Raw genomic sequence first — 24,607 nt, 5'->3', positions numbered from 1 at the left:
TCCTTCTTTTTTTTTTTTTTTTTTTTTGGGGGGGGGTTTAAAATTGACATAATCAATATAAATCTTTTCCTTTTTTTTTAAAAAAAAAAAAAAAAATTTATAAGTAATCGAAATTCAATATAAATTGCTAATTTGATCTCACACGATATTTTTTTTTTTAAAAAAAAAAAATCATTTTACTTTATTGATCAGACTAGTTCAAAATCTCGTGATAATTCCAATGCCTAACTTTAAGACAATTTCTCAAGTTCATTAAAAATAAATAAATAAATAAAAAGAAAGAAAGAAAGTAGCCAATTGTTCTTATTCAACCTATTGTAACCATGTTAAAAGAAGCAAAGAGGAAAATGAAAGAAATGGACACGACCATTGAGACGACATAAAAATGAAAATCCATGGCAACTAAAACATGTAGTGGAATCACACATTCACACACAAACAAGGAGGGAGAGAGGCGAATTGTGTATGATACAGTTTATATGGTTGTGTTTTGTGTTCTCTTTTATTGTTTGGTATGCTTCTTGTTTTTACTGATTTTGTGTTGTGTGTGTTTTGGTGTGTAAAATAGTTTTTGAACAAACTAGTAGGGGGAGGTTGGTTAGCTGCTAACATGTCCATTTTAAAATGTCGAAAATCTTAGTTTGGTGAGTTATTAATAGAACAAAAAGATGCCATATGTTTTTCTATCACTATTATAGTGATACATAACACAGGGAACCAAGCACGTGTCATCCCAACTAGTAAATAGAGAAAATTGTAATATTGGCTATGGAGTAATAGTTTTAAAAACCATCTAAAAAAGTGTAAAAATATGTGTGAAAAAAATGAGAGTGGGTATATCATTTAATCCAATAATAACTATAAAAACCATTGTGGATGGCATCTCTCTACCAAAGGAAGGGAGTGTGGAAAAGCAGTCCGTTAACGGGTTTAATTTTTTCACTTTAATTGCGTTTGGCACTGCACAGCACACTCTACAGCTCGTCTCTCTGCCATCATTTCTCATTTCATCCTTCTGCCATTGTACACTACTGCACTTACACTGGTAGCCAAACTTCACATTTTTGGAAGTAAATTAAATCATTGCATAAATTTTGTTTTATCCCTTATACTTTCCCTGTTGCACGCCGCTTATCTCTGCCACCTGCACCTCAAGTCCTTCGATCCATTTTCCATTCCTGTTGTCTCTTATCTATGTTGTCTCTATTGTCTAACACTTATCTCTGCAATACTAACGCTTATTTATGTTGCATCTTCAGCACCCCACTCACCCCTTTCTCATTCTTCAACTCATTCATTGATATATATCTCAAGAGGTACAACAGTATTGACAGACGATTTTATCAAATTTTGAATTCGACCAGGATGATCCCGGAACCTTGGCTACCCAAGGTGGTCCCCAAGTAGGTGCAACTCCTGAAAATGTTAGGGACGTATCAACTGATCAACATTTCCTCATATATGACATTTGTGCAATGAGATTAATGTGATTTTTCGCTTGTTTGTCTTTTTCTCTTTCCTTAAGGGAAATTCACCCAAATCTTGGGTCCCTTGGCACCAAGGCCAAAAATAGAAAAGTGCCGTTGGGAATGATTTTTTGGTGGTTTGGAAGTGGTCAAACCATCTTTAAATACATGGGGTGATTTAGCCACCCTTGATCTATCCAAAGGGGGTGATTCGACTTCTGAACACCCATCAAAAAATACTCAAAACTTTTTTTTTTTGGTCTTGTGTGAGATCGTGCAATCTGTTTCATACATAGCCTAACTTGACATTTTGAATTCACACTCTTTGCTAAGGGCTATGATTTTTATTTTTTATTTTTTTTTTTGTCTTTAGTTTTTGAAGTTTCTTTTAAATTTCTGTTTTAAATTTCTATTTTATTTATTTAAAAAAAAAAAAAAAAAAAAAAACCCAACCTTCTTTCAATGTCATGTTTTGTTTTAAAGCTCAAAGTTTTGCTTACGTAAATTGCTTCTAAAAGCACACGTTACACTGAAAGATTAGACATAAGATGTAGGTATGATCACATTGTAACATACTTTTGGGTGAATTGACCTATAGGTTAGGATAAAACTTTTGAGTCACGGATCTAAACTAATATATTAACCACCCTCGACTGAGATTGGGTTGATGTTCGTTTGTTTGTTTTTAGGTTTTGGCAAAAAGGATTTAATTCTTGAATTAACTTGAAATATTTCTGGACATCAGTAACCATTACAAACAATATTGCCATTATCATGTGTTGGCATCTTTTGTGAGCCATTCTTGTCCTCCACTACTTCCCTCTTCCAGGGGATGTCTTATATTGGATTTAATATTATATAAAATGGGAGAATAATATTAGGTTCAAACTATATATATATATGTCAAACAAGAATTACAACTAATAACCAAAAAAAAAAAAAAAAGACTGGGCAATAAGTCACAAACAACCAAAGTAAACAGAAATTAAAAGAGAATGTATCAAAATAATGACATGACCCTATGTATTCTAGGCATGAACACCAAGAGAAGTGGCCATTAATTAAGGCGGGTAAACAAGGTGCGGGCATGAGTATGACCATTGCGAAACCCTTGAACCCTACCCAAACTCCCAATGCAAGGGACATGGATAGGGGCATGACCATCAAGATACCCTTCCCAAACGCCTGTTGGTAACAACAATAGTAGAAATGTAGAACCAGAGGGAAAGATAGAAATTTAAAACTTCAAAGTTATAGGAAAATAAAACTTCACTGGCGGAGGAAGGCGGCGTGAAGAGGTTGTCTAGCTTGAGTGCCTCACGCGCCAGCACGTGGATGTCAGATGGAGAGGCGGCTGTGGGGTACGGAAAGCTGGGACGCTGGAGAGAGCGGTGGAGTGGCGCATTACAAGTTGGGTCTAGTAGAGGAAAGTAAATCGGGCTTTGAAAAATTCAATTTGAGAAGCTTGACAAATCCGACAAGCGACATTGTGGAGAAGACGAATGGCAAGGTAGATGATGTGCCCGACAAGGGGGAGAGGCAAAGACTGACTTTGTGAGGATCAGGGATAGATCGTCATATTGAACCTCATAAGAGGCAAGAGGATCTAGAGAGAACTTTAGATGAAAAAGGGAGCTTCTCTCTCAGAGAAGAGAGAAACTCGGTAGAGGACAGCATGTAGCGAGGAAGGGGAAGGGAAGGAGGGGAGGTTCCCCTCCTCCTCGAGCACTGTCGGCAGCTTGCAAAGAGAGTCCATTCATACTAGAAAAAATTAACTCATAGAAAGCTTAGAAAGGAAAGAGACCCTATATAAAAGAGCAATCGGTTCATCATTGATTACAAACAAAATTGAATTTTCTCAATGACACTTCTTCACCAGACCACATCCCAAACAAAAATACAAAAGAAAGTGCTTTGCTTTGAAACCTGCCTAATTTTAATGAAGCACACACTGTAACTAGGAATGAGGAGAGAAGTGGTTAGCAGGCACAGCAGAGCACTACAAATTCAGACACATTTCTATCTTAAACTGAGTTGAATGCGGAGCTTACCAATTGCACTCACTCCTGCCTAATGATACAATGATTTCTTAATCAATTGTCAATACAGATTAATATGCAGAGATTTAATTGGAAACGCACAAGTTACAAATAATCGATACGAGGGTTCAGAAAACAACTTCATGTTGATTGAAGAATGTTTGAAAAACCAGCAAGCACTAAGCAAAAGAAAAGTAGGATGCTTCCATGCATGAAAATTAATAAAAAGAAGGTAATTGACAAAGCAAATTCTGAGATTACAAAACATCTCTTATATCAACAATCAGAATATAGAATCACTCAGAACCAAGAACTTGAAAATCTTATGGATATTTCATATACACATGCAAAAGCAATGACACTATACAGTGTGTTTCCTAGATCCGATCCCATTGAATTTTAGTTTTAAGGGGCATACCTTCAGATATACATTAAATCTCATGGACAAATTGGTATGTGGCTTTCACTCATTCATTCCCTGCAGAAACTATTCTTCAAAGAACTTGGATTGGAATCTTCCAAGTCATGATTCCAGCTTACATTTGGAACCGTACTTTAGTTCTAAAGTCTCACAGAAATGATAAATCTTTCAACGAAGGCATGCAATACCACGACAGATCAATAACCAGATCACGAACAGTATTACACAGATAGCTGCATCAATGGCAAGAACAATTCGTACTTGGCGACACCACTTCTTCCGAATACTTTGAGAGCCTGGTCTGACCCTCATTGAGCCTAAATCCTTCTGTAATGAGACCGAGGAACTTACTGCACTTTGGTTATTAGAATCCAGAGCTTCCAAATCAGCCTTGACTCCTCTATCTGTAGATCTTCGGTGCTCGTCCAACTCAATGTCTCTCATTCCAATCACATGATCCTTTGCCTTCTTTTTCTCTTGCTTGCTAGATTTGCTCAACAAAGGGGCTTTTGTAGAACTAGCAGCTTCAATTTGTCCATTTGCATTACTTGGTGATGGAGACAGACCTGCATGAAGTGATGAAGGTGTTTCAGCTGTCCAATCACTCCTGCTTTGAGAAACATTCTCCAGCGAGGTGATCAAGTGGCGGATGACAGGCACTAGCTGTTCTTGCATGCCAATTGAGTTCATACTTGAAAAACTTCCCCTTGAACCTTTTCTAGCCACCTTCTTAAATTCATCTCTCACATGCTCCAGGAACTGAAGAACACCCGAGTTACCCAGACCCTCATCAACAATTGTGAAATAAACACAACCATCTTCCATCAAAAACCCAAAAGTCCTTTTATGCATTGTCTGGAAATACCACTTGTGGAATGGGGGAGCCCTTTCCAAGCACAAAGCAGCCAAATTCTCAATTTCATGGTCTCCCCCACTATGCGTGTACAGAATCCGGTTACTCCTTTGAACGCAACAGTAATAAACTGTATTCTGAATCGTATCCATTACAATGGTGATAAAAACTCCCTCAACTTTATTCTGCAGCCAATTCCACTTGAAAAACAAGCTTAGAATGATAAAAACACACTCTGTATTATCCTTGTTTCTTTCTTTCCAGGTTCCAGATCGTCAACACCCACTTGACTTTATCACACACCAAGCAGTCTCGTCACCATAAAAGCCTGAGATTAATTAAAACTGTTAATATAGGGCTCTGCAATACCTTTTCGATTATTCCCTTTTCTATGTAGAAGGTAGGGTGCCGAAGAATCTATGCAATCAGGATTTGGCAAAAGAAGAACCCAATAAATCCCTCAACCAAAGAGGCAATAACCAAATAAAATGCCAGTAATTCATCTGCTGTAAAGTAAAAAGCCTCAAATAAATACCAACAGAATCCCTCAGCTAAGCGTTCAAAAGCAAGAATGAAGTCTCATACCTGCCTAGCGATCTTCACAAATCACAAACACCCACATAAACAACAAAAACACAACTTTGCCATGGCACGCCCTCTGTAACCAACGAACCAAAAACGTACAGATGATCAGAGGTACAATCTAAAAAATTTCAAACAAGCCCAATTTGAAAAATGTTAATGAAAAATCATCTGGGCTACCAAGTAGATCATCGTCAAGCATTTACCTTGTAAAGTCAAGCTCTAAAGAATCCTTCAAAAGATGTAGCTTCAGAAGCCCGTGAGAGAAATAATTGGAGATAATGAAATAGGCGTTTACAGAGGGGTGGTAGTGGTATTAACTGTTTGACTTTTTGACCTCGTTGCTTTCGTTTTTGTCTTCGACTTCCACTTCCAGTCCCCAGAGACCCCGTCATTTCTAATTTGGCAAGAAACCTTATTTTTTTCTTTTTACACGAGACTTGGAAAATATGTTTGAAAAAATTAATTTATTTTTTATTATTTGGTTGAAAGCTTGAGAATAATATTAAAAAAAAAATAGCTTTTGCAATTTGATTTCTTAGTACAACTGGAAACCACTCAAAATCGTTGAACCACGTCAAATATTGTTACGAATTATTAAAAAAATTGGGAAAAATTCGCTTTACTCATTGAATTTTTAGAAGTTTTTTAATTCGAACCTTATTGTTTAAAAATTAGCAATGTACTCTCTTAATGTTTCAAAAATTTTCAATTTAGACCCGTTACTAATTTCTGTCTAATTAAATGGAAATCATCCCATGTGTGTCTTATGCGAAATTTTGATGCCCTCTATTCTAATTTTGTCATCATTAAAACTTATAAAATTATATAATTACCTTCATTAAAACCTATGAAATTAGAGGTAATTACGTAATTTCATAGGTTTTGATGAGGCCAAAATTAGAATAAAGGACATCAAAATTCTATGTGAGACGCACGTGAGATGATTTTCGTCCAATTAGACGAAAATTAGTAACGGAGGGTCTGAATTAAAATTTTTTGAAACATTAAGGAGATATATTGCCAATTTTTAAACATTGGGATTCGAATTGAAAAATTCATGTAATTTCAGGGGTAAAGTGAATTTATATATATATATATATATATATATGAATGATAACTCTGTAGGTTTTTGCATGATTTCAATTTTCCCTTTGAGATTTTAAAATCACATTTTAATTCTAAAGGTCTTTTTTTTTTTTTTTTTTTTTTCACTTCACTCCCATCTAAAATTAATTAGGTGGTAATACCCTCGTTAATGCCGCGTAAACAGTTTTAACATGTCATATGCCACATGTTAAAAATATATATATCTTTTATTATATTAAAAATAAATAAAGATAAAGTTTTGGGCATATGTAGAGGTGGTTTACTTTATAAGTACATGAGTGCATCTAGAAATTAATCCATCACCTAGATTTTAGGTTTTCACATTTATGTTTAATAAAGGTTTTTAAAATCCATGCATGTGATGTGCTATTAATGTGCTATTAAGTACTCTTTTTTATTCATATTTATGACATTTGCACCTCATAAGCTTTTTAATTAATAAACCTAACCCTAACAAATTGGAGGTGTTACATTACCCAAGTATTTCATATCAAAACCCGAGATAAATGCTTCTTGTCATGTAACAAGTGAATAACGGGCCTATTTGGTAAAAAGTTTTTTATTTGAATAATAATAAAAAGTTATTGATGTAATATAAAAATGAAATGATATTTGAATTTTTTGTGAAAAAAAGAAAAGAAAAGAAAAGAAAATAAGTTATTTAGCAATAGGAAAAAAAAAAAAAAAGTTGGTTTCTAGCATTATTTCCTTTCCTAGATAAGCCTAATAGCCTTTTCTCACTTAGCATAATAGGAGTTTCTGCAGCTGATGACGATCATTTGGGTGCAAAAGGGTAGGCTCCAAAAGCATAAAATCGAAGTTTGTGCATACTTGCATCACCTCAAGAGGCATTTTGCCATTTTCCATGAACTGTAGTTCTAGTCATCAAGAGGTTCATATCTGCAAAAAGATATTTCACATAATTGCACCAACCTCAATAACTTTATTTCCTTGACTCGGAACTGAAACTTTATAAATTAAACCTTTAATTCAAGATAGGTTATGGTTCAAATTGTTGAAATAAAACATCATCATGTGCAAATGTACTTACTTTGACTTATATCAGAGGGCACATGCATACAATTCAACATAACATGCTTGTCCTAAATAGCACATGAAGCTTTGTTTAGAAATTAAGTATAAAGATCTATACTTTGACCTTAAGCCACAATGACCAGCTTTATAAAACATAAACTCTAACCTTAGGTCTCAAGTGAAAACCTCATTGGGGAGACCCATGTTCTTGAGGAAGGGATATGAGCAATAAATCAATAATCTTTTGTGGTGGAAGGGAGCCAAGACTTATCACAGCTTCACCATACTCATTCACCACTACAGCCCACTAGGTGGCAAAATGTACCCTTAATACCATCTGTCTCTCTCTTTACACCCAAGACGATGTTGATTGATGCACCTTCTAGACAATACTTACGTTCAAACAAGAAGCAGCTGCATTAGAGCTCAAAAGTTCTTCTTGAAACCATGGTTTCCCATTTACAAGACATTGTAGCTCTTATCAATGCTAATGTAGTTACAACTCCTTTGACCGTTCGCCCATCACATTGATCTAATTAGAGCTGCTCTCCATACATAAACATGAGAATCACGATCCCAAGTAAAATTGGTTCCCGTTCATGGTATCATTTTCAATCAGACAAGATTGCTGTGTACCCTGAATAGTTCCGTGCATTTGACTAATCTCAAAAGATCCAAGATTTTTTTTTCCAAAAAGTTCTAAACTTCTCTTAGATCCTAATCAATTAGCAATCATTTTATTTAGTTTTTTCTCACCTTCTAGAGGAAAACTGGCCAATTCATGAGACTTGGTTCTTGCTCTTTAACATCCCACTTGGAGAGCAGGACTCAAGAGACAGCGTCTGATTCATGATGGCATTTGCAGCTATACTGGCTCAGTTCTTGAGATAGGTCAAGCTGTTCAAAAACAACCAAAAGGGACATCATCAATTGAAACAAACCATACCATAACATTTTAGCATACATATATTTAGACATGCAATAGAAAGAGCTTAGTAATTTATGAGAAATGCAAATGAAATTGTTTGTTATGAACCAGATTCTCTCTATCAATGTCTTTTGCAGACAAACAATATGCAGTTGTCGCCCTTGCTTCTTTAAATAAGTATAAATGAAGGCAGAAACAGTATCACCCTTGATGGACACAGACAACTATTAGCTATGTAATCTTTTCACCAGAAAGAGAGAATATTCAGCATCTGTTTCATACATCAACATCATTGAATGGTATTGAATGATGTCGTTAAAGGCACATCAAGCATCAAAATGGGGAACAAGGGCATAACCCGGGCAACAAAGTACTACTTCACAGAATCATAATGATGTGCACAGTAGAAATGTATATGAATCAAATGAAATTAACTACATGAGAAGAATTAATTCAATATGCAATGCTTGAAAAAGAGGGGAAAAAGAATAAAATTAAAATTTAAAAGGTGTGACAAAGATTAAGCTCGTGTGCAACAAACCAGAAATTACCAGAAAATCCATCAATAGGCTCATGTCGCTCAGTGTCATATCTTGAACCCGTAAATTCTCTCTCATGATCAAGAGAATCAGAGTTTCTTGCATCTTCTTTAGAATTGTTTTGGGGAAGTCTCGCATCTCCAAGGCTTGATTCAGATATTTGTACGGCTTGTGTTTCTTCCCAAGTATGGGGCCTCTGTTGAATCGATGCATCATGTACATGCGGTAGTTCAGTTGAAGATTTGGTGGCAAGGAGAGAGAGGCGGCAGAGTGGGCAGGTGGTATGGGTAGTGAGCCAGTGATCAATGCAGTCCATGTGAAACGTATGGCCACAGGCAGGTATCTGTTGAAGCCTGTCCTCTGCCTGGTAGTCCGCAAGGCACACTGAGCATCTGCAAGAATACAGATGTTACCTCATTTTAGTTTATTGAATGTACATCATATCAAATTTAATATTTCATGGGGTAATTACATTTCATTTTTCAACCACTCATCTATATTTCCTTTTCCAGAGATTCACACCCCTCCCCCCCTCCTCTAAAGGGAGAAGGAAAATAATAATAATAATAATAATAATAATAAGCTTACTACAATTTTTGTAATAACGATTTCTGAAGCTTTTGAAGAAAGAATTCATTCTCTGGTCATGACAAGTGGTAATTTAAAGCCGAAACATAATTAAATTCCCAGCTGCTCCCCCCATCGTCAACAAAGCTTACTGCATAGTATGATATTTTATCATACTACAAGTTAGACAATAGTCAACACGCTGACAGGTTTTAAACCTAGGCCTCTGGAACCATGCTGATGAGGCTTTACGACCAAGGTAGGTTCCATATTCATTTCTACGGCATTCAAATGAAGTTACTCATTGACTTCTTTAGTTATGTTTGACCGGCTTTGAATCTTCTTGTGTATGGGTATCCAACCTCCAAACTAAAACCTTTCTCCCCAAACAACTTCATATACTTTTGACAAAGATACCAAGTATCCAAACGCTTGGATTTACCTTTTCCACCTCTATAATCAACTCAACTCGCTCACCACTAGATACAATTATGATAGGGCTTTGCCCAATTCAATCAAAACCTCTATACTGGGCTCGTTCAAAAGAAAACTGAATAATCTGAAACAATCAGTCCAGTTCAATAATCTGAAAAGGTGCACTTTCCGTCGAATTATTTTTCCTCTTTTTATTATAGCAACATTAAACAGATATCTATATATTTCTAGAACAAATTGGACTAAACTCTAATAACCAATAAAGTATAAGTAGAAAGTTAAGAATCATCAGTATTAAATTGAATCAACTAGGAAAGCTTAACAGTTGGACCGTTATCGTCAAATAACAGAAATCCTAATGAGGAAGGGTTCAATATATAGAGGTTAAGGAGATATAGAATATAAGAATCTTTTTATTTTATTTTATTTTTATAAGTAATCGAAATATAGAAGAACACAAAGGAAGTCATTTTGTCAAATATAGCAATAAGACAATGCTAAATACTAAATAAGCATACCGACTTCGATAACTATGAGAGTCTGAGACACAGTCACACAAGTAAAGTCAACCAAAAAAGGAAGTCCACTCACTGTGTATCTCTGATAGAGAAGCTCTCCCTGTACACAATTATGGGTAGCATCTCTCTTAGTTCTTTCTTCATGCCCAATTCAGACTGCACAACCATAACCATAAAAAGACACAGTTTACACATACACACACAAAAGTAAGCATGTAAATAACACAAATTGGTGAAAACCAAGAAAGGGGAATGATCTTACCCTGGAGATGCCATTGTTGTTGTCAGCATAAGACGCTCGCATTCGAATAGACGACCAATAGGCCCTCTGACGGCGAAGATAGCACAAGTAGAAGAAGAGGAGGATGATAAAAGCAGAGGAGACAGGAATAGAGATAATCAAAGCTTGGTACATCCTCTGTGCATTTGAAGCTCTTGATAAGGAACTACAAGGTGGATCTGAATGGCTATAAGACATCATTAATAATCCTCCAAACAACCCCCAACAATATATAATAAACGTAAAGGAACAACTGTGAAAGACAATATTATCATACGATGAAAACTCCGAGGATTTTGAGATTAAGAAGAAGGAGAGAGAGAGAGATTCGGAAGCAATCTAAGAAATAAGCAATTTGATTTCGTTGGATCAAATCCAAAATGAATTTTTGGAGAAGACCCAGATGAAAAAAATTAGAAATTGATTTGAATTATAGTAGAAGATACTAGATGATAAAATCTACTATTTTATTCAGAATCTGAAAGTGGAACAGAATGAAGCAGACAGCGAAAGAGAGAGAGAGACTGAGAGAGGCGAAGGCAATGCTGTGCTAGAAGTGTTCGTTAACCTTTTCGTGCTGCTGGAAGCCCACGTCTAGTTGGGGCAAATCAAAACAAAATATCCCCCAATCAAAAAAGCATTGTTGAGGGGGCATTCCGAGAATTGAACTCGGGACCTCTCGCACCCTAAGCGAGAATCATACCACTAGACCAAATGCCCTGGGAGACGAAATACAAATGGTGTATCTACTAAGAAAAAGGAAATAAATTCATTTTATTTTATTATAATCTTTTATTAGTTAAGCGAGGCTACTGAGTGAGTACTGAAAATTTGTCAAGTGGTCTGGCTGTTGGGCCACAGCTTTAAACTTGGGTTTCCTTTTCTTTTTAATAATATAAGGCTTGGGCTTTAACTCCGATCCACAAACATTTCCGTGAGAGACACTAACCTGACCACCAGGGCGTTAAAGGGCCTCCAAATAAATTAACGAGAAAATATATATATAGTGTGAGGCTCCATTTGTTTTGACCTAAAATATTTTTAGGAAAGTTATTTTATAGAAAAATGTATTACAATGAAAATATTTTCTAGCGTTTGGTGCGCACACGGAAAATCACAAATATTTTTTTATATTTTTATTTAATCATATTAATCTATAAAATGTAATTTTTATTCACAACATAAAATACTAATATTCAATAATTTAAAAAATAAAACTAAAAATTATGTTTAATTAAAATATACAAATTAACTAACAATAATTTAGTCTTTAATATGATTTTACATACACACCAAATACCGGAAAATGTTTTCATTCGGGAACCCAATCGAGACTCGCCTAATTTTCCGTACATGCCAAATACTGGAAAATGTTTTCTAAGAAATCATTTTCAAGGAAAATGTTTTCCGACGAATCTCGAGCGGGTCCTGGGCGATGGGCGATGGGCGAGTCTTGGTCAAGTCCCGGGCAAGTCTTGACGGGGTCTTGGACGGGTCTAGGGTGAGTCCCGGTCAAGTCCCAGGCGGATCCTGGTGGGGTCCTAGATAGGTCCGGTCAAGTCCCGGTTAAGTCTCGGGCGAGTCCCGATCAAGTCCTGGGCGGGTCCTAGACAGGTCCTAGGTGGGTCCAGTCGGGTTCCGGCAGCCGAGCATGTCTCGATTAGGTCCCGACGGGATCCCGAGCGAGTTTTGGTCAATTCCCAGGTTGGTCCCCGGGCGGGTTCTGATTAGGTCCCAGTCAAGTCTCGGGCGAATCCTAGGTGAGTTCCGATCAAGTCTCTAGCTCTGAAAACTACATATGATCTTAAAAATTATAAATCTAATAGCCCCATTTTGTTTTGTCAAGAACTAAGAAGTGCATAATTGCATGGTAAATATTTAAAAGTTACAAAATTATATATATATATATATATATATACACAATTTTTAACTAGAGAGAAAAACAAAGATTGACCTATATTTATTCAAATAATTAATGGTCTTCATCATCCCAACTTACCAACAGTAAAATAAACATTAACTTATATTATTTGGGTTGGGATAAGTTTATTTAATTTGTGTTTGGTTGGTGATTGGGCAAGATATTACAGCAAGTCATAAAGTTGTGGAGTAAGTTTCACGGTATGTTTGGCATCCAAGAAAAAAGCAGAAACAAAGCATGAGTCGTGCGCAAAACGTTTAAAGCCTTATTTTGATCATTGCATTTGCTTTGCACTCTTCTTCTTTCTATTTTTTTCTTTTTCCTTCTTTCTGTCTGAGCAAACACATCTTTGATATAATTGATCCCACTGGGCACGGCCCTCTTTCTTTGCCAGATTAGGGTTCATAGGCTCTTCTTCCATTTTCCCATCATATCATATCATTACATAATTAATGTACTTAGTGTCCATGTCAGAATTTCCAAAACAATGCCTTCTAGTGATTCCACATGTTTGAGTCCCAAGCGGACAAAGGGGGACTGAGAGTCTGAGACCATGAACAACTAGGTTTAACCTCTTATTCATGCTTTTGACTCTATTTTGGATAAAACATCTTAGTTTTGTAAAAATTCTGATTTCATCCTTGCAGTATTGTTTAGTCTCACTTATCAATCTATATCAACCTACTTGATAGCCATGTCTTTGACAATTTAATACTGGGATCATGTGCAAGAGTACGTAAAAGTAACTAGGGACAATATATAATAAGGACTAAGGGAACTTTGATCATGTATTAGTCTTATTTTTTTTTTTGTAACATGTTGTATAAGTCAATTTTTGTTCCGCAGTCAGGGGGGAAAAAAGTAGAAGATTACGGAATATATGTATACGTACATATTATGGGTTAAGGTCAATATGGTTCTGCCTAAAAACACATCATGTTGTCGAGAAGAAAATTTACTTTCATTTTGCAAAGTCAAGAACCAATGACCATAGCTTTAACGTTTATATATCTCCACTAAATCTCACTATAAATATGGGATTCACGTACAGTGCAAATTTGATAGTAATTTAAGGGAATGAGTAGTGCAGTTTTCTCAAATATAGATTCACGAATCTTAATCTGATTGCTTAGTGCATGTAGTTTGATGAGGATGATTTGGATCAATAATGCCATGAACTCGTAATGATTAGATAGATTTATTTATTGAAATAAAATAATTAATTAATTAAATGTTCATGGGTGCTTACTTACTTTATTTGTTTTGTTAATTAAGTAAGATTCTTTTTTTTTCTACAACAATATTAATTAATTAATGTTATCATATTTGGAGCCAGCAAAGCCCAAAGTGCTTAAATAATGGGGAGTGTGGCAGTGTGGAAGGAGAAAGAGGATAAGGAAACACTTTACGGGCGGATCAAAACCAAGAGTCAACAAATTTGACTTGGAGAAGAGGACTTTGATTAACGGTTTTAAACTGCCAGATTTAAAAGGAAAATTTAAACCAAAAAAAAAAAGATTATAAGAAAACCCTGAAATTACGATAATGGGGACCCCACATGCTAAGCTTAATCACGCCTCTCCTCCCGGCTTTTTGTTCCTTTATAACCCACAAAGTCTGCCACTATCTCTCTCACAATTCCCTCTCCACTTGTTCCAAAGGCTAGAAGAAAAAAAAAAATGGCTCCTCTTTCTCTTTTGCTTCTGATCATTTCCATCTTTATTCTATCTTCAACTCTTGCTTTCTCCTCACCAGTACAAGACCCTGATCTTGTTGTACAAGAAGTACACAGGTAATTAAGCTACATTCAAAGATTTATTGAAAATTTTATGTGCACATTTTATATATAGGTAAAAAATGATATATGCATGCTTATATAATTAATTATGTGTCACGTACATTTTATTTTTCCTAGGAGCATCAATGCGTCGAGGAGGAACTTGGGGTATTTATCCTGTGGAACCGGCAACCCAATTGACGATTGCTGGCGGTGCGACCCGAACTGGGCCAAGAACCGGCAGAGGTTAGCAGATTGTGCCATTGGGTTTGGAAAGCATGCAATCGGAGGAAGAAATGGTGCCATCTACATGGTGACTGACTCCGGTGACGATGACCCAGTGAACCCCAGGCCGGGGACTCTACGGCATGCCGTGATACAAGATGAGCCGTTGTGGATTATTTTCCAAAGAGACATGGTTATCAAGCTGAAGGAAGAGCTAGTGATGAACTCTTTCAAGACCATTGATGGAAGGGGTGCGAGCGTCCACATTGCAGGAGGGCCATGCATCACCATACATTATGTGACAAACATCATCATCCATGGCATCAACATTCATGATTGTAAGCAAGGAGGACGCGCCATTATAAGAGACTCCCCTCAACACTCCGGCTGGTGGACCGTGTCGGACGGCGATGGGGTGTCCATCTTTGGAGGGAGGCATGTATGGGTGGACCATTGCTCGTTGTCTAACTGCCATGATGGTCTCATTGATGCCATCCATGGATCCACGGCCATCACCATCTCCAACAACTACATGACCCATCATGACAAAGTCATGCTTTTAGGCCACAGTGACTCGTATACACAAGACAAGGACATGCAAATCACTGTTGCCTTTAATCATTTTGGAGAAGGGCTAGTACAGAGGATGCCGAGGTCAATTTAAATAATTTTAATTTTTTTTTTTTTTTTTGAGATAAATGGTGCTTTAAAACTAACAATTTAATTATAATATGTTAATGCAGGTGTAGGCATGGTTATTTTCATGTGGTGAACAATGACTACACTCACTGGGAAATGTATGCAATTGGAGGGAGTGCTTCGCCGACAATCTACAGCCAAGGCAATAGATTTCTTGCACCCAATGAGAGGTTCAAGAAAGAGGTGACGAAGCATGAGGATGCGCCGGAGAGTGAATGGAGGCATTGGAACTGGCGGTCGGACGGGGATTTGATGCTGAACGGAGCATACTTCCTGCAGTCGGGCGCAGGTGCATCTTCCAGCTATGCCAGGGCATATAGCCTGAGTGCAAGACCATCGTCTCTGGTGGGTTCAATGACTACCACCGCTGGTGCACTTAGTTGTAGGAAGGGTTCCCGCTGCTAATTTAATATTAGCTGGAAATAGTACTACTGTGGGAATTAGGCAAGAAGAAAGGATGTGAGAAGACTATTAATCCTTTGTTGCCAGCAGTTTACTATATATTTGTAGTTTTCCAGTCACTTATTTAACCACTTAAGAAGTAATTAAGATCTTAATTACATCTTCTGCATGTGCATGGGGATTTATTATAATTGGCTGTGCAATTTATTATAATTGGCTGTCCGAATTGCACGTAATTTTAACAGTTTCATAGAGAAGAGACTGCAAAGTCCATCCATTTGAAACGGGTTGATCCCACACCTCAAACTACCGGGCCTACAATTCTAGCAGCCAATTGCAAGGTCGTTATTGGGCAATTCATCTCTTACTAACCCCCTCGCTTTTTGGTGAAATGTCAAAATTTTATATATCACATTTTTATCTTATTATGCTAATGTGGTAGGGTGTATTAACATTGAATCAACTTTTGTTAGAATAATAAAAAAATAAAAAAAAAATCTAATCACTACTAGACTTTTCTCGTCAGTATAGTGAAATAAAAGTAAGATAAAGATGTGGTGTATAAGTAAACAAAAGAGAAATGTTATATATTACACATTTATCCCACATGGCCGGGACGGAGGTGGCCACCCCCAACTCATAAGGAAAAAAAAAAATTATGGTAAAAAAAAATAAATTATAAGGTAATTTTTTTTTTTTTTGTGGCATATTAGCCCTTAGCAACACAATTTATTGGCTCTTGGCCCCTGCCCCTAATAAACTCTACCTCCGTCCCTGACAAAGCTGATATGGCACTTAAATCAGCGGTTGTAAAAATAAAAAATAAAAAAGTCCAAAGATCGACTGATAGACATGGTCAGATCAACAACCCAATGAGATGAGTATAGTATAAGAATGAGTATTGATAAAAATTCTTAAAATCATATAAGAGGCCTGGGATCTAATCTTATTTATATTTTGTGTGGCTAAAGGCTTCCAGCCTTCCAGGTCTGAAAAAAAAAAAAAAAAAATGTTATAATGAAAATTAAATCAACCGAATTTTTGGTAAGTGCGTTGCTAGTAAGAAAAGCAAGTAATTAGAGATAATTGTAAGAATCGAGGGTTTTAACCGACAAAGGAAAAACTGCAACCCCAAGTGCTTCCTTTTTCCCTGTCAATCTGCAATCGCCAAAAGAGAATCTAATTTACCTTTATAACCACACGAGTATCACATCTATATATTTGACTAATTTGGTACGGTGGGGCTAACATTCCCTTAGCTAGTAGGAAAACATACTCATTGTGCTTACTACCCATGATTGACTAATTTATTGGATTAATTAAATCTCTTGTTTCAAATTGCTAATAGTTTAAATAATAAATATAAGAACATTTTTATGCATGGGGCTCACTAGCTTGTTAATACAGGAAGCGAACTGCTTTAAACATGTTTTAACAAATAAATCTTTAAAAACTTTATCTTATTCAATGTCTAAATTAGTAATAAATTGAGCAACAAAATTACTAATTAAGCCAGAGATTTCTATCCATAATTTACCTGCACCATTTTCTCTCTTTCTCATCTACTCTTTGTGCATTCCAGAGAATTGGTCGTATATATAACTAATATAAAGTAAACAAAAGGTCGGTTGGTGACATTGCTTCGGCCATATATGCATGGTCAAAACAGAGGCAAAAAAGCCACCCTGCTTAGATTCCCGGATCGCCGTACGATCATTTCCACCCATGAAAAGAAGTGTTGATAGTAAGTACGCGTAGAAAAAAGAAAGGGCGAAGTGATGTTTTGCGGTGGCTTGACCACCCAAGTTTGATGTGGGGGTGGTTTATGGTGGAGTAGTTGAACCACCTTAAAGCTTGTTTTTGGTACCCTAGAGCGTTTTGGGTAGTAAATCATCATTAAAATAGTTGATAAGAGGGGTTTGAGGGTGAGGTTAATTAATCTCCTCAAAATATGTTAATTTAAAGGTGGCTAATTTGACTCTTTTAAGACCTTGTAAATATATCGTTTTATTAATTATTTTGAAGATGATGGACCCACCCAAAATAGATTTGAAGGAAATTGAATTATCCAAATTAAACAATCATTTTGCTTATTTTGTTCCATGCATTAATTTAATGATCAATATGTCTCGTTTCTAGTAGTTTATTGTGAGAGAATTGTAAGTATATATATAGTATTAATACTCTTACATATATGATGATCATATAGTAGGAAAAGTTAATTATTGGGTTGGAGATGTAAATTACAAAGAAATAAATTAATAAGATTATTAAGAATGTATGTCAGCAAATGGATTATCCTGCTCCTCTCACAAAATGCTTTTAACCCCAAAAAAGCACATACATATAAAATTCAAAAAAATTATTCAAGGAACAAACAGACATATATAATCCCCTAAGAATCAAATGCCTTCCCCCGTATTAAAAAAACTAATACACGAATTTAATCAATAAATTTAATATGGAGATACGTAACAAGCACATGCAGACGCAAAGAATTACTGGATATAAACAACATCTCAAGCTATCGTCTTTCGCTTAGAGGACGAAGAAGCCAGCGATGAAGGCAGCACCAGCTGCGGCAGAGACCTTGAGAGCGGTGGCTCCACTCTGTGTGGGTGAGGCGGCAGGGGCATCATCAACAGCAGGCCCAGAGGCAGGTCCATCTGCAGGAGTGGACTCGCTCCCGGGGGAGGGTGGAGATGAGGCCTCGCTGCCGGGGGCGGAAGCGGAGTCATCGGTGGGTGAGGCGGCCGGCGTGGTAGGAGAGGCGGTGGGAGAGGTAGCTGAACTCTCAGGTGGAGATGCAGAGGGGCTGGAGGCTGAGGCCTGAGGAGTGGCGGCTGAGGCTTGTGGGGATGAGGCAGATGACTGCGGAGCCGAGGCCGGTGATGATGACGATGGCGGGGTGGGTGAGGATTTTGGTGTTGGTGAGGCGGTGGGGGTACTTGTAGGAGCTTGAGCTTCGGCGGCAGCCACCCCAGCAATGGCAACAAAGATGAGAGCCAAAACAACAACTTGATGTGCCATTTCAAACTAGTATTTTTTTTTTTTCTTCTGTGTTGAGTTCTCTGTGTATATATATGATTGCTGTGGATTCTAAAGATTACAGTACTTCTCTAAGATATATAGAGAAACACTGCACCGTAGAATGAGGAAGAGGATGGAGATGGGAAGGGAATATATAGTGGGAGGGGTGGGAGGGAAGCTAGGGAAATATATGGAGGAGAAGGAAGACAGAGGGATTGTTTTGGTTGTGGTTTTCCGTTAAGTTAGTTGGTGTTTTTTCCGGTTATAGGACAAAGGATAGGAGAGGGAGGAGGGTTTTTGGTGGCTTTGGAGGACGATTGGCCCGGGTCTTTTGTTAGAAAGTGCTTGTGACACTGCCAAACTTGGATCTCTATGGTCCAAATTAGATACCACCAGGTTGTTAATTTTATTCATTTTGCTCCACAAACATAATTAATAAAAATTAACAGACAAAATGGCCTATTGTGCCCAACTTTACCTTAGGAAAATTTTTCATATCATAAAGCTAATATATGCATAACATTTGTCCATAGACATTAATATAGTATAAGGTTGTCAATTTTTGACATGAAATTAACGTGTTAGGGTTAAGGGGTCTAACACAATCCAAACTTAACTTGTAAACAACATGAAATTAGCAAGTTGGAATTGAAAGATCTGATCCGTTTAATTAAAAGAATTGTATTAAGGTTGATTTATATAATCTTGTACCAATGCTTTAATACGATTTGAACTTAACATGCGAATACGAATTAACAATTCTAGTAGTCTATACCTATTAGGAAATCAGTCAAAATGACACTTTCGAGACAAATTGAGCCACAACTCTCTACCTCATTGAACGAATGGAGATTGATCAGGTGCAATGAAGTTGCATCGACCATCGCACATCCGTTATGGGTCCTTATCAAATCTTCAATAACACCAAACGAGCCTCTAAGGATTGATTTGAGGCACAAATGGTGAATTTGTTTTTGGACTCATTAGGCTCTGATTTGACCTACACGATCGAGTTAAGCACTAAGACAAATGATTCAACCTATATCAAGTCTTATATATTTGGAAGTTCACTGAATATATATACCCTTTGAAGTATATTATCCCTACATATATATATCCTTCAAAAAAAGAATAATGATAGAAGATTGTCATAACATCCATTTTGCAACTCAAGTCTGTTACTCTTAATTAAGAGCATCTCTAGAAATGCTATGCATTTTAGCTAATTAAAATGTACTATTTTTTTACTTTACCTACTATTTTTTAAATACAAATTTTCTATTTTATTTTTCTATTTTCTTTAAATATTATGGCCCAATATTTTTTATTATTTTCTTAAACCACCAAGAAAGAAGAGAGAACAATGATTTAATTTATAACACAGACAAAAAAAAAAAAAAGGAAAAAAAAAAAAAGAGAGAAATGATTCTTATCATTTGTTTTAAATAAAGAGAAAATAAGTTGTTGGACATGATTTTTGCTTCATATTACGTAGTGAAGCCGGCTTACATGCTGTTATTTTAATAACATGTATTTTGTACTTTAAGCAACGATCAATATTGAATCTCTCAAAATATTTTTTTATTTTTTCTCTCATATTAAAAGCTTCTCAAAGTAAATCAACTTTAATATTCAATCTTAACGGTTGCTTACACTACAGCATACATGTTGTTATTAAAATAAGAGCATGTAAGCCAAATCCTTAGTAAAAGTTTTAGAGCATGTGTTTTGCCTTCATGAAAACGGCAAATTAAGTTTGTGCCGTTTAACCAACACTAAGCCAGCGTTTTAAAACCCGAACCGACGGTTGACCCGCCATCACTTTGCGAGGAAAGGCACCAAAAAGCACAGTTACACATACCAAGCTCACACGCTCACAGAAAATGGCAGAGGAGCCCGCCCCGGAACCCGGATCCGGTTCCGGAAGCTTCTCCTCCGCCGTCAACGGTGGCAAGTCCATAGAGGAATGCCAAGACATGATCCGACGGAGCCTGCGAAGTACTTCAAAACCTCTTTAACTAATAAGGGTTTAGGGTTTTAGGATTTTATTATCATTTTTCAATTTCTTTTCCCATTGATTTTCCGGGCAGCCAACCCCGGGGAATATCTGTTCCTTGAACTTAATTCATTTCTTGGGTTTTGCTGTGACAGGTCCAATGGTGAAGTTTCTGAGGGAGCACTTGGAGAAGGCTGGGTGCGTGGTTGGGGACAACTTCATCAAGGCCGTCCATTGCAAAAAGCTGATCAGCGGCGGTTACGTTCGCGGTGAAGGGGTACTATTGTTTGTTCAATTGAAATACGTTCTGGTTTATAATTGAGATTATGCAACTAAGATCGAAATTTTTGTGCTCCAGTGTAGTTGGGGTTTTTATCGTTTTAGCAGTCTTAAATGATGGTATTGCCGTATTGGGTTTTCGAATGTTCATTCTATGCGGGCATAGTGTTTTAGGTACAAAAGTTTGAATTTTGTACACCCAACATGGTCATTAATTGCTAAATTGCTGTTCGTGTGCACGTGTTTTTAGATTATGGTGTGTAGTAATCACATGAGCATTCAAGATGAGGTCAACCAAGTGGTGATACATGAGCTAATTCATGCTTATGATGACTGTCGTGCTGCAAACCTGGATTGGGCTAATTGTGCTCACCATGCTTGTAGTGAGGTTTGTGTCAGTTGTGATGGAAATTTTTTAGTCCTTAGATTCATTTTTCTTTTCATAAAATTAGTAATATTCTTTTATCCATGTGAAACAGATTCGGGCTGGTCATCTGAGTGGTGATTGCCACTACAAACGGGAATTGCTGCGGGGTTTTATGAAGATACGAGGCCATGAACAAGTGCGGTTTTTTGTTTTCGTTTTAAATAAGATCTTAGAGATAAAATCTTCTTTCTCTACTCTTCTTCCATCTTTACTAGATCGTAACATTGATTATTCTTTTTTCATCATTTTAGCAATCTTCTCTATTTTGATGTCTGCAAAGGCCAAAACGTTTGTGTTTGTGGGGAGTAAAGTGTTTCAGCAAAAATAAAGTCTTTTGAATCTTTCTAATGTTATTGGTTTTTTTATTTTATAAGTGATCGACAAATACCATTAAAAGTATAAAGGCACCCCTATGTACACATTAAGTATATAAAGAGGAGGCACCTAACTCGAAGAAGCCAAAAAAAAACAGGGAATCACTATACTTAATTGTTAAATGAGAAACATAAGTAATTGTCCTAAGATAACAAAGTTTTGAAGAAAAATGACTTAATCTTGTCCAAAGTCTTCTTGCGGTCCTCAAAACATCTGTCATTCATTTCCCTCCACTATTGTGTAAGCAAAGATCTTCATTCTCCACCTTTAGAAGGGTAAAGCGTCTTAATTTTGTTCTCAGTATACTGATGAGGATCATAGAAGTACATTCCTCATAATTCATCTCTCTCTCTCTCCCCTCTCTATTGTGTGTGTGTGTGTTTGTGTTGTCTCTGTGCAGATGTGTGTATGCTAAGTTGTATTGTTATCAGTGATTACTGCTTTTGAAATGCCCAAACATGCTTCACCAATTGGAGCATTCTATTGTCATTTAGGTATGGAAAAGAAGCAGGTCTTTCATAATGGTGAACTAAAAGTGTAAAACTGTCTAGGCATATGTCACGCAAAATTGATTTTTTATCCATGTTCACAGCATATGCAATACTCTTATACTCATAGTGTAATTTAGACACTCTTTTACATGTAATTAATCCAGTTGTGGGTTTTCATTTTGACAGGAGTGTGTGAGAAGAAGAGTCTTGAAATCGGTGATTGCTAACCCTTACTGCTCAGAAGCAGCTGCAAAGGATGCCATGGAAGCTGTCTGGGATGTTTGTTACAATGATACGCAGCCCTTTGACAGAGCTCCCTGAAACATGATAATCACTACTTGCCAATACCAAACCAGCTGTCCCCTTCCATTTTTCTTATAGGAAGGGTGTTGCTGCAGATACTGGCTTCGAAGAGAGTAATATGCCTTTATTTTTTAAGTTGATATGACATAAGTCAATCAGAAAGTTCATCTTATTTAATTTTTTTCCCATTGTCTCTGAGATATAACTGCATAAAGACAATTTTACAATTTTTGAATGTGATGCTGATTGATGTTATTCTCGAAGAAAAATTTAAGAAATAAGAATTCATTTTTATTACTGTTGCATTTTTCAATCAGACAACATGTTATAATGATTGCATTTTTGTTATAATGCTGATGGAATGCTTCTGTCATTCAAGCAATGCATGTTATAATGATTGGGATGTGCATACTGAGCATGTTTTGCTGATATTGACTCCATAAGAAAATCTGCTTTCTCCTCCTTGCGAAATTAAACAAGTAACTTTCAGTTATTTACAATTCTGCTCTTGTTTGAAACCATCTCCTGAATTGCATTATTGACCTGATTCAGGAGATAGTTTCTATGTGTCTGTGCATTTTGAAGTAACAACTGCCTCAGTTGTTGTTGCTGGGGGGAAGTCATTATTCATAAAAGAATAGCTTATACTTGGGCATGAGAAGGCAAATTTAGCTGATAAAATGTTGGGTGGAACAAAGTCTGCCAATTTCACAGAGATGATTGTGCTGTACCATTGAGATGCCAAAGAAAAATTTTCGGGCAGAGATACATAGAAATTTCAATAGACATGATAGCTGCAGATTTGAAATGAACTTTTCTTCATGTGTGCTTGCTTTCATTTGTGTGGTTGCCATTCGAACCATCTAGCTGATTGGCTGGCTGACTGGCTACTGATCCTAGTCTTCAGTCTACAATGTAAATGGCTCCAGTTTATTTCAAGATTGTGAACCATGTGGTGATATCCACATAACTTTATTCTTTTTAATAGTTGATACTCGTAGAAAGAACAAAAGGAAACACTCGACATGTTAGACCCATAAGCCCAAAGAGTTGTTCTTTTTAGAATACCACGTTAACTAGATTCACCTAAGATCCATTTTTCATTATTTAAGTGCATTTTTGTTCTTTTCTTTATTTTATTTTCATTAGTGGGTCCTTTCGTAGTCTTATCCCCTTCATAAAGGGATAGTTGGTACGGATGTAGCAGAGTAAGAAGTGTTTTATAGCATATAGAAAGTTGGAAGGAGGGGAGAGTATGGAGAAGAATTAACATGAAGGTAGGTTTGGTGCTTAGGATGATTATTGTCCTCCTCTTTCTCGGTCAATACCACACAGTTGCTGCTAGGCCACATATCTCAGGTAGAAATAGATTGCTCTTATGCATTGGTTTTCCTATATGCATTAAGCTTAGCACTACATTGGTTAGTTTGCAGGTGTGGAGAGGTTACACGATCATCATCAGCAAATGGGAGTAAAACAAGTAAATGTGCAAGAGCCGGTGCCTCAGTGGTGGTCGGAGGATTATTCTCTACCTCACAGGCAGCGGCCTGTGCACAATAAGCTGGACCCCTGAGTGAGGCAGCTTCCCTCATGTTTCCTCTGCCGAGCGTTCTGTTTGTACTTGTAGTGACTAGTTATTTAGCTGTTAGTGTTTTAGATCTTTTTGTACTAGCTTCTGTTAGCACTACTATGAGTAAAGCAATCGATGAAAATTCCACATAATTCCACCAGTTTCAAATGGTCTCTGTTCCGTGCAATTGAACACATTCAAGAAGTTTCATAAGAATGTCACTTTACTTTTCAGTATGCTAGAGCTTGTGCATGAAATCTTTTGTTTTCTGAATTTGTGCTGCTTGATTGCCAACCTCCAGAACATGACTCAGGAAGATTGAAGCAGCCAAGCTCCCCC

The 24,607-nt window shown here is 36.7% G+C and overlaps 5 protein-coding genes and 1 non-coding gene across 15 annotated transcripts; 2 read left to right on the top strand and 4 right to left on the bottom strand.

Annotated features, from left to right (window-relative positions):
* Positions 1-3,691: 3,691 nt before the first annotated feature.
* On the bottom strand, positions 3,692-5,965 carry LOC132180264 (phytolongin Phyl1.1-like). Of its 2 annotated transcripts, none has more exons than XM_059593016.1 (3): positions 5,568-5,965; positions 5,365-5,437; positions 3,692-5,282 (listed from the first exon to the last, which is right to left on the bottom strand). In XM_059593016.1, exon 3 carries the CDS (start codon positions 4,929-4,931, stop codon positions 4,095-4,097), a length of 837 nt encoding a protein of 278 aa, XP_059448999.1. In that variant the 5' UTR covers positions 4,932-5,282; positions 5,365-5,437; positions 5,568-5,965; the 3' UTR covers positions 3,692-4,094. The 2 variants fall into 2 exon arrangements, with proteins under 2 accessions (XP_059448999.1, XP_059448997.1); XM_059593014.1 differs by having other exon boundaries at positions 3,692-5,107.
* A 627-nt stretch (positions 5,966-6,592) lies between these two features.
* On the bottom strand, positions 6,593-11,416 carry LOC132180263 (RING-H2 finger protein ATL58-like). Of its 6 annotated transcripts, XR_009440095.1 has the most exons (6): positions 10,756-11,416; positions 10,567-10,649; positions 8,986-9,365; positions 7,673-8,403; positions 7,523-7,574; positions 6,596-7,371 (listed from the first exon to the last, which is right to left on the bottom strand). XR_009440095.1 is itself a non-coding variant. In XM_059593013.1 (4 exons), the coding sequence occupies exons 1-4, from the start codon at positions 10,972-10,974 to the stop codon at positions 8,399-8,401; spliced, it is 687 nt and encodes a 228-aa protein (XP_059448996.1). In that variant the 5' UTR covers positions 10,975-11,416; the 3' UTR covers positions 6,596-8,398. The 6 variants fall into 6 exon arrangements, 1 of the variants encoding a protein (XP_059448996.1); XR_009440096.1 differs by lacking the exon at positions 7,523-7,574 and having other exon boundaries at positions 6,593-7,371; positions 8,263-8,403; XR_009440094.1 differs by having other exon boundaries at positions 6,595-7,574.
* A 5-nt stretch (positions 11,417-11,421) lies between these two features.
* TRNAP-AGG (transfer RNA proline (anticodon AGG)) lies at positions 11,422-11,493 on the bottom strand. The gene has a single exon. It is a non-coding gene; the product is annotated as a tRNA-Pro (tRNA).
* A 2,863-nt stretch (positions 11,494-14,356) lies between these two features.
* On the top strand, positions 14,357-15,949 carry LOC132180261 (pectate lyase-like). Its single transcript, XM_059593012.1, has 3 exons — positions 14,357-14,486; positions 14,610-15,350; positions 15,440-15,949. Exons 1-3 carry the CDS (start codon positions 14,374-14,376, stop codon positions 15,798-15,800), a joined length of 1,215 nt encoding a protein of 404 aa, XP_059448995.1. The 5' UTR covers positions 14,357-14,373; the 3' UTR covers positions 15,801-15,949.
* Positions 15,950-18,104: 2,155 nt separating this feature from the next.
* LOC132180260 (classical arabinogalactan protein 11-like) lies at positions 18,105-18,928 on the bottom strand. Its single transcript, XM_059593011.1, has one exon. It carries the CDS (start codon positions 18,825-18,827, stop codon positions 18,336-18,338), a length of 492 nt encoding a protein of 163 aa, XP_059448994.1. The 5' UTR covers positions 18,828-18,928; the 3' UTR covers positions 18,105-18,335.
* A 1,733-nt stretch (positions 18,929-20,661) lies between these two features.
* Positions 20,662-24,505, top strand: LOC132180259 (mitochondrial inner membrane protease ATP23). Of its 4 annotated transcripts, none has more exons than XR_009440090.1 (6): positions 20,662-20,825; positions 20,979-21,100; positions 21,353-21,490; positions 21,582-21,665; positions 22,582-22,811; positions 24,132-24,505. XR_009440090.1 is itself a non-coding variant. In XM_059593010.1 (5 exons), exons 1-5 carry the CDS (start codon positions 20,711-20,713, stop codon positions 22,714-22,716), a joined length of 594 nt encoding a protein of 197 aa, XP_059448993.1. In that variant the 5' UTR covers positions 20,662-20,710; the 3' UTR covers positions 22,717-24,505. The 4 variants fall into 4 exon arrangements, 1 of the variants encoding a protein (XP_059448993.1); XR_009440089.1 differs by having other exon boundaries at positions 24,125-24,505; XR_009440091.1 differs by having other exon boundaries at positions 22,582-24,057.
* The last annotated feature ends 102 nt before the right edge of the window (positions 24,506-24,607 follow it).

The sequence above is a fragment of the Corylus avellana genome, chromosome ca5 (assembly GCF_901000735.1).
Source record: "Corylus avellana chromosome ca5, CavTom2PMs-1.0".
Lineage (NCBI taxonomy): Eukaryota > Viridiplantae > Streptophyta > Magnoliopsida > Fagales > Betulaceae > Corylus > Corylus avellana.
The sequence above is the reverse complement of the archived record's forward strand: the minus strand, read 5'-3'. Positions and strand labels throughout refer to the sequence as shown.